At 44.9% G+C, this 9,719-nt stretch overlaps 1 protein-coding gene across 1 annotated transcript in view; it reads right to left on the bottom strand.

Annotated features, from left to right (window-relative positions):
* Window positions 1–440: 440 nt before the first annotated feature.
* The window catches only part of scap (SREBF chaperone), a 15,681-nt gene continuing 6,402 nt past the window's right edge, over window positions 441–9,719 (bottom strand). Inside the window, exons 4-12 of the mRNA XM_008305488.1 lie at window positions 8,108–8,309; window positions 6,524–6,639; window positions 5,294–5,840; window positions 4,829–4,914; window positions 4,361–4,443; window positions 3,315–3,481; window positions 2,955–3,035; window positions 2,557–2,763; window positions 441–1,986 (exon numbers count right to left, since the gene is read on the bottom strand). Coding sequence (XP_008303710.1) covers window positions 1,741–1,986; window positions 2,557–2,763; window positions 2,955–3,035; window positions 3,315–3,481; window positions 4,361–4,443; window positions 4,829–4,914; window positions 5,294–5,840; window positions 6,524–6,639; window positions 8,108–8,309 — 1,735 coding nt within the window. The 3' untranslated portion in view covers window positions 441–1,740. The remainder of the gene's footprint in view (window positions 1,987–2,556; window positions 2,764–2,954; window positions 3,036–3,314; window positions 3,482–4,360; window positions 4,444–4,828; window positions 4,915–5,293; window positions 5,841–6,523; window positions 6,640–8,107; window positions 8,310–9,719) is intronic.

Raw genomic sequence — 9,719 nt, 5'->3', positions numbered from 1 at the left:
ATCAGACAGCTCCTCCTCAGCCCTCTTCAAAGCCACCAGACTCCATTGACAAAAATGGTCATTTTTATTATAGTTAGCTGTGTTAAAGCATCAGCAGCTCCCACATTCTGAGAGGTAAAATTGCTATTTTTGTCAATGAAGTCTGGTGGTTTTGAAGAGAGCGTTGTAACCTTTTCAGCTCTCTGCTGGTGTCTGAAGATAACCTGGTGAAAATATAAAATAGAAAAAATCTGCCAAAGGATAAGTACCTCACTGAAACTTACCAACATCCCATTAACTGCACCAGAACAGCTCATATGTCTTTATCAATGACATCAATGTTTTTAGGAAAACCTGACTTTAACTCTGAACTAATCATTTTATCAATCATTAATGTGAGCTATGAATCTCAGGTGGATTTAAAACAGAGTGTTCGATTCTTCAAATGATCGATCATAATCTGGATTTTCAGAATTAAACATTAGTTTATCGGGACATTAAACAGGATCTTTAAAGGGAGGGTTTGAAATATTTTCATGACTCATAACCAGATGAACTTTGCACCAACAACATGCCGATGGCCTCCATGTACTTATGTTCAATGTGACACAGAAAACAAATTACAGAAATGTGGCCAAAAAATTAAAATCCTGGATTGAAAACGGTTTAAGTTAAGCCAGTTACAGTAAACAGTGATTTTAAAAAAAAATCTCCAAAGGGCACAATTTATGACAATATGGTAGCCAATGTAAACGAGACGCTGGCCAAAAAAAAAGCAACGTCTGTCGTCCAAAAGTTCAAGCAATTTGGAGAATGGAGGTAGCCTGATGAAGGTGTAGCAGAATGACCCCTCATACAGCATCAGTAACCCCAGAGTCAGAGGCCGAGGCCGGGACGAAGGAGGAGCCTCTTTCCCCTGCAGCCCCCCAACTCCACAAACACTTCCGTGTCTCCAGCTTCATATCACAAATAATCCTTTCACAACCACGAGCCCGACGATGCCAAACCAACACCTCCTTACATTGAAGTCATCGTTTCCTCTTTAATATATTCTTGTTTAGGAGCTGGGATTAGCCATTCATAAACAAACTGTTATTCAAAATGTATCGCTAATAAATAATAGATTTATACATATAAAAACAGCCCCCTCTGGAGGTTTACTTTATACAGTAATCATCAGTTCTCCCTCACACACACTCACACACTCTTCACACACGACCAATCAATATTTGTTCTCAGCAGTGTTATGCCATAAAAAGGCCCTATATTCATTCATTACCCATTCAGTCTCCAACACGCACACAAACAACTGCTCAGTTCAGCTCACTGTCGCTGCACTTCGCTGTCGAGCGAACGGCACAGCAGGAATATTTAAAAACGAGGAGACCGTTTTAATGTCCCTCTCTGGGCGGGTGGGGTCACAGTAAAGCCCCACCCATGTCAGCAGCATAGAGGGCAGAGCCACAAAACACGCGCACACAAAAAGCACAAACTGGGAACCGGCCGATTCTCCTTAAGTAAGAAACATCCAGCTTTTCTTTATCGAACCTCACGACCCTCGCTCATGACAAGACGACGGCTCCGTTAAAATGCAGCAGGCTGCATCCTCATCACATCCAGACTCGAAAAAATACAAAAGAAAATTCGCACTGCTATAAAAAATAGCCTCGTATACACCTTATGTCTAAGGATCGCGTCTCAACCGAATGTCAGAAACAACAAAACGAAGCGAGAACCGGCTGTTCTGTCCGCTGACGCTCCTCAGTCCAGTTTCTCCAGCACTGACGGCACGTAGACCAGGCTGAGCTCGCTGCCGAAGTCGCAGACGATGGCAGCGTTGTCCAACACCAGCAGCTGGCGGACCCCCTGACCGTCGCTGCTCTGGCCCAGGTAGACCGTCTGCAGCAGGTCGCCAAAGTTCAGGTCCCAGAAGGAGACGCAGCCCTGGCCCCCCGTCACCAGCAGAGACTCTGAGATCACTCCCAGACTGGCCCCACAACCCACCTCCTGGTGAGGAGAAGAGAAAATGTAAGAAGGATGATAGGAATCAAACACAGTGGCTCAGATGGATTCATACAATCAGCGTTCACGTTCAAGCTTGTGCACAGGACAGGGAGGGAAGCAGGAGGACAGAGAGGGACGTGCCAGCTATCGAAATATGATAAGTAGCTAAATATCAACAGCCTCTCCAGGACTGCAGACGTCATCTTTATTGTGTGTGTATGTTCGCTACTTGTGTATGTACACGTGCGTCTGCATACAGTACATACCTGCCTACAAACACACATACATATGCACACACATGCCTGCATACGTAACTTTATTTTTGCACCTACATGGTACATACCTATGTAAATATAACACGCAAATACACTGGAACGCTTGTTCATACATTTTCCAGGCAGCCATAATGACCTATAGCTACAGTCTGCTGCTTCACTCAGTAGTTTCTGGCTCTGTTGGTGCGAAGGTTCTGCTCTGTTTTTGCTGGTTTGCATTAAATAAATATTTGAGCATCACTGATTTAAAGGATCAAAGGTAAGAAGCAACCAGACGAGACAAAAACACGTCCAGTACCTGCTGTATTGAGTAGAGCTTGATCCCGGTGCTGCGGTCCCAGATACAGATGAGGTCATCCAGTCCTGAGCTGATGACGCAGGAGGTGGTGCAGACCAGCGAGGTGACGTCACCGCGGTGGCCATAGACATGGCTGACACGGCTTCCTGTCAGGACGTCCCACAGGCAGATGGCGCCGTCCTGCCCGCCGCTCGCCAGAACCATCGTCTGAACGGAACGACAAATTACATCATTTAGACTGAGTAGGTTTTTCACGGCATCATATCAGCCTCTATTATCAGTACAGTACAAAATATTATCACCATCAATGCTGCAAAACATCTACATATTAATTATATTAAAGTTATTTCCTGGTTAACCAACTGTGATTGTGTATTAAAGGAAGGCGTGTCTCTGACCTGGTCTATGTAGATGGCTGTGATCCCTCCAGAGTGACCCTGCAGGGTGAAGAGGCAGCACGAGTCCTCCAGACGGTACACCTGACCGACACACAGACACAGGATTTCTAAGTGACATGGTTCTTTTGATCTTTTTCTGCAGCTCTGTGTGAGAAATCAGCTGCTACATATATGACATTTTAACACAAGCAATCACTCATACGACTACTGCTGTAACCCTTTTCTTTCCACTGGGTAGGAAATCTGCATCCTCTTAAGTTTCCACGTTAAAAACACTCCTATGTCGGCGTTGGAGCATCTTTAATGTTTTTGCACTTCACTTCAGGTGATAGTTCTTCCTACAAATCCTGCTAAACTTACCCGGACTGTGTGGTCCTGGCTGCCGGTGACGACCCTGCCGGCGGCCGCTCGCAGCACCGTGATCGGCTTCTGGTGAGCGCACTGCACCGAGCGCGTGAGCTGGCAGCTGATCACGTCCTCGCTGCTGTAACAGGGAGACGGCGGCATGCTGCTTCGCCCGGGGGGGCCTGCAGGAGGAGGAGGAGGAGGCGGAGAAAGAAATGATCAGGAACGTTCATGAGTACATCTTCTTTCTGTTCCTTCTTTTTAAAAATGTAAACGTGTGGGTTTATATGTCGTGATGTGTGAAACATATTTTGGTGTTTTAGTATCTAAGGGAGTCAACTAAGTGCACCTGACATCTTGAATGTATGCATCCACCAACAGCCCCATTGCACCTTTTTGTTATTTCAGTCCGACTAAAAGTGTGCCTCAAATTTGAAAAACTACAGTCCAGGCATTTAAAAGTATAACACGTTTGAGAATGAAACGGATAAACAGACATATGGTAGTTCTGTCATGATCATACAAACAACAGACTAATTGTATTCTGTTAATGCCTCTGTTAGTGGTATTAGTATATTAGTGCCTTCGAGCACCACCTTTTTCCAGCATAACCAAAAAAAAAAGTTGCCTCCTCCCAGTTATCGGGCTCTCCTTTTTTCATTTGGCTTTAAAGCAAAATGTGTAAATATCAGAAGAAGGGGGTGCACATGGTGGAAAACAACGTGGAGACAGTGATTGAGTTAGTTTCACCGAGTTGTTTTTTATACAGGTGAATGGAAACAGTCCTAACAACTATGTAGAATGATCATGGGCTGCTCAAATAACTGTGATCAGGCTAAACATACAGACGAATGGACAACCTAGAATCATAATACCTTCAGCCTTGGCTGTGGCTGGCACGGAGGCATAAAACGATAAAAATATAAATGTCAAATATTCATCATATCATACAGGGATACCATTTATGCAGCATCATGAAACCAAAATGTAGAGTTGTACTCCAAACTAAAAACACTACTTGACAGGAAAACACAGATGTGATCAAACCCTTTGAGCCTCACCTCTGTACTGCAGCAGACCCAGAGGCTTATTGATCTCAACAGTGAAGAAATCTAAGGACCCGTTCAGGCGAGCCGCTACGATTCTGAGGAGGAAGAGGAGAAGCACAGAAACTCTGAACCCACTACGATCATCCTTTACCACCAAGTGTTGACAGTAAGTGCAGTGATCCACGTCACATTACTCTTCATGTAAAGGTTGTAGAGTCGAACTGCACTTAATGTATTATTCACTCAGTTGAAAGTAGCTGACTGACACCGTTTAATGAAGTGTGCGTGTGATGTGAACGCCATGTAAACACTGTGCTCGGATCAGTTTTATGATACAGTAACAGACGTCTGCAATTAAAGCAATAAAATTACACACATGAATAGCACTTAAATAAAACAACAAATGGCACTAAAAACCGTCACATTGCAGAGAGGAAAGGAAGCACTGTTCAGCCTGTGTGTGTTTTCTGTGTATTCTACCTGTTGTTGAGGAAGGCCAGGGCTGTGATCCCAGAGACACCGTCTTCATTACTGCAGCGTAGTGACCCTTCCACTGCATCCCACAGCTGGAACCAAAAATGAGCGGACATTCATTTTACATGAATATGACACGTTTACCAGTGAGTGCACATTTTAGATGATGATTTAGGAAACAGGTCAAAACCTTCTTTCCTAGCTCTCGCTAAACGCTGCTACTTTCAGTTTCCAGCATGTTATTTACTATCTTGTGCATCGTATCACACTGCGTCTCTATACAGTCCTTCTAGTGCAGAGATCTCCAACTCCGGCCCTCGTGAGCTCCTGTCCTGCAGGTTTTAGACGTTTCCGTACTGCAACACATCGGACTCAAATCTGGATTCTTAAAAGTCTGAAGATGTCCTAAAAATCAATAGAGGTGTGGAGATATGGAAGTCGATTTTCTATTACAGGTATCATTTTACACACCTCCAGTTTGCCGCTGCTCCTCCCAGCAGCTATCAGGTTTCCTCTCAGCTCCATGGCCCAGACCGAGCTTTCAAAGTCTGCGGTCGCTTGTGTCCCTGCTGTGAAGACTCTCTCCTGTGCTAATGGAGGGACTGCGTCCCCTAAGCTCGGTCTTCTCTGGAGGTGAGCGGCTGAAGGTGGCGAGGACGAGGCCGAGGAAGGAGAGGGGTAGGCAGACGGCGACGGGGGCTCGTGCTCCATGTAGGCGCGTTCCACCAGACCTCCAAAGTCAAAGCCTCCTCTGGGTGGGGTGGAGAGGTGGGAGGGGGGCAGGGACGTGAAGTTGGTGTCAATGAGGGGGGTGAGGTCGGGCTGGTCGTTGAACAGAGTCGGCCTGGCGGGCGCGGTGCGGCGTCTCAGCGGGTAGCCTTCGTCCTCCGACAGGCCGTCACCACTGATGGAGGGGTCTCGACCTTCGGAGCCCAAACACTCCGAATCCGTGACCGCGCTCATGCTGTCCCAGCCGTCACGCTGCTCCCAGCAACCACTGCTGCTGCTCCGCCTCAGCCTGAGGAGGAGACACACAACTCCGTTAGCTACAAGGCTTTATTGAGATAACTCGACCTAACTGATGATGCTAACTTCTAGCAGCTACCTATATATACGCCAGCCGATACACTGCAGCACAGAAATATGTATAGAAATGTTTGAGGTAGTTTTTAAGCCAAAGATTAGCAATTTTTTTCTGCTCAGTACAGATTTTGACCCCAACAATTCAAAAAAACTTTGTTCTAAAAATGTTTTACTACATTATGGGACATCAGCATGAATTATCTGAGATTTACATCTTTTTTTTTAACAGTTGCAGAACTAAATATGTAGAACGTGATATATGGAAGGATGAACAGCTTCATTCCTCAAGCTGTCAGAATGCTGAACTGCTGATCCGTATATGCACACACTTCTTTATTTAATTGCTTTCATTTATTGGATTGTTGGATCCTGGAGAAACGCTCTTTCATCTTGCCTGTACTAATGTTGTTTGTACAGCAACATGACAAAAAAAACTTGATTTGATTTGAGAAGCAATGAGATACAGTAATAAAATTAAAAGAATCAGAAAACAGCTTCTTCATAGCACAGGAGGCTAAACTGATTGTCTAAATTCTGGACAATTGTAGAGGACACCATAGCTACAAATATAATCAGGTCTTTGTAAAGGAACCAATGCTGTGATTATGTCTGACTCACCCGTGGTTTGGGATGACGGTCAAGCAGTCCCCGGTCTGTGCATCCCAAACCCGGATCTGTCCGGCCAGGCAACAGCTCGCCAGCAGCATCCCGTCACTGGCCAAACACTCGATGTCCTGCAGGACAGACAGAGCAGGAAGCAGCTTCAACAACACTGAATCGATCCTATAAAAACTAATTCTACAATGTCAACAGTATTTTTTTCCCACCACCTTGAAATTGTCAACCTACGTTTCACGATTACTTTGTTTATTGGTGCATTGTGATTCTGACGTCACGCGGCTGAGTGCAGGCGTCAATGTCGATGTTGGGAGTCACAACTAGTTTGCTGTTTTTAATTTAAGTGTCCCTAATTGAAAGCGAGAACTCCCGCTGTTATTGTCATCTTCCAAACTGACGCTGTAATCTGACACCTCTGGTGAACTGCTCACACCTACATCTAAGTAATTACAAAAGGAGCAATTTTATAATTACAGTGTGTGCAAATTTGCGACTGAGTTCATTAACATTAAATCATTTAGTAGCAGGTGTCAGCGTTTGTCAGGTTTCCACTTGTCAACGGTCGAGTGAATTCTTTTTCTCCACAATACAAATCAACACTCGGGAAAAAATAAAAGCACTTCATAACCCTAAGTCTGCAGACACGAACGGTTCTTTTTCAGAATTTGTTTTTTATTTTTTAATTTAGTATCGTTTCTGTTAGTTTTCAGAGTGAAAACTCATCTGCAAGGAGCAAACTCCTTGCAGATGAGTTTTATTGTTTTAAAGTCCATCCATCCATCCTTTTTTTCCCACTTATCCGGGGTCAGGTCGTGGGAGCAGTAGGCGGACCAGGTCATTCCAGACTTCCCTCCCCCCGGTGACGCTTTCCAGCTCTTCCTGGGGGGGTCCCGAAGCGTTCCCAGGCCAGCCGAGAGCTATAATTCCTCCAGCGGGTTCTGGGTCTGCCCCGAGGTCTCCTCCCAGGTGGACGTGTTTGGAAGACCTCCAGAGGAAGCCTCTCCGGATGCATCCGCATCAGATGTCCAAACCACCTCAACTGGCTCCTTTCGACGAGCAGGAGCAGCGGCTCTACTCCGAGCTCCCTCCGGATGTCCGAGCTCCTCACCCTATCTCTAAGGCTGAGCCCAGCCACCCTGCAGAGGAAGCTCATTTGGGCCGCTTGTATCCGCGATCTCGTTCTTTCGGTCACGACCCAAAGCTCGTGATCATAGGTGAGGGTTGGGACGTAGATGGACTGGTTGTTTAAAAGTGTTTTGGCTTTTATTTAGTTTTTATCACACTCAGTATTAGTTTAATTATTTCTAAAAACAATATGGGAGATATTTGTCAGTGGTGAAATGTAAGAAGGCAATTAATTGTCATTTAGACGTCTCAGTAAAGATTTGCCTCGTGCTCGCTGTTTTGACAAATTCAACCAAGGTGTCAAAGACAAACACTAAAAACATTGGCTGTATATTTTCAGTTTTGGTTTTGTAAGGACACAACATCATGCTCTGCTGATTGAATATTATCTATGATAAATACCAACACATTTAGCTGCTTTCTGTTTCTTCTTTATTCCCTACATGAGCCCGTTCTTACCATACTGTGGCCCCTCAGCAGCAGCGGTGAGATCTCGCTGACCGGCGGCGAGTAGCCGTAGTCGTCACAGGGCAGATCACCTCGGCGCCGGCGTCCGTGAGCAACGCCGTTCTGGCCGTAGTTACGCGGGCACAGGACCCGGTAGAGACAGAAGAGCAGCAGAACCAGCAGCACGCCAGCAGCCAGGCCCAGAGCTGCCACCCTGAAGGGAGAAGACACAAAGGAGGAGTCACATTAGGAATGTTTTCTCTTGAATTCAGCCGAGCACACTTGTTGTTGTCAACATCCACTTGTACACATTCACTATGTACAACTGCAGCCTGCCAGCAGCTCCACGGTTATATTTGCTCACTGAATTGTTTACACACCTATTTAAACATTCACCTCAGAAAAAGCTGCATACACATACAGACAATCACCACGACTGTTTCAGGTAGAGATACAGAACTTTGTATATTACATTTTAGATCATCTTCACATTTTAGTTTCTCGTACATCAACAAAAAGACAAATCCTTAATAACACAACAACTGAGAGCTCTAAAATCACCTCCCAAAACATGTTTTTCAGCTCCTCCCTGACCTAACAAACCCCCAAAATTGCCAAACTGCCCTCCTGGCATAACAAACCTGCCTGCTCTACCGTCCACTGTGGAATGTGGAGTTAACGTGATGATGAAATCTGCCAGAGGAGTGCGACCTTCTCCACCAGAAACACCAGTCCTCAAAAACAGTCTTCTGCTCTACAGGTACGTACTGATTTAACAAGCCTGAAACCGCTATGATGGACAGAGATGTTGTGTTTTCACATTGTTTGGGGCCTATTGGTCATTATTAAACAGTTGTTCAGCTAAAACTGAGGCAGAAGGGAGAATAGAACATGAATATTGTGATGGTCAGACGTCCTCTCTGTTTTGGAAGACATCAGGGATGTGATTGGGTTGCACCCACATAGAAAAACAACTGAGCAAAGTGCATGTTCAAGTGTGTCCAGACTAGTTAATCTGCAAGTCCAGAAGGAATCAAATCTTGTCCTGGCAGCGCTGGAGCTCTACCCTGCTGAGCTTTGCATGGTGCTAGAGTCAGAAATCCGACTCAAAGACAGCGTGTGGAAGTATGTAGCTCTCAACACTTGGGCTGTATTGTGTTCCTAGCAGCACAAGCGTTGGTTTGGAACAATGTGCAGAACTGATCTTTTCACATTTATTATACGTTACTGAATAATACACAAGAAAGTGCACCGGCTAAAGTGCTTATCTGCCTGTGTACGTGTTTGCTGAAACATTAGTAGTAATAGGTGTTTGCTTGTGTTTGTAGTCTTAGACAGGTTTATGTTAAGCTGCATGACGTGCAGCTAAACCAGGGCTGCAACTGTTGTTGTATTTACTGATTATTCTGATTGTTTTCATGATTAATTATTTGGACTAGAAACGTGGCCAAAACACTGAGAAGGTTTGTGAAGTTTTTGTTTTCCGAGAAACATTCCTGTTACATTACTGTTTTACACTGACAATTAATAATAGCTAATATGGTGCAAACTATACTCAGTGTGTGACAGAATCTAAAGCAAAATTTCTTTTCTCTCTTTTCTCTCTTAGAATCCATCCATCCAT

The sequence above is a fragment of the Stegastes partitus genome, unplaced genomic scaffold (assembly GCF_000690725.1).
Source record: "Stegastes partitus isolate 25-593 unplaced genomic scaffold, Stegastes_partitus-1.0.2 Scaffold2522, whole genome shotgun sequence".
Lineage (NCBI taxonomy): Eukaryota > Metazoa > Chordata > Actinopteri > Pomacentridae > Stegastes > Stegastes partitus.
This window is presented reverse-complemented; position numbering and strand designations above follow the sequence as displayed.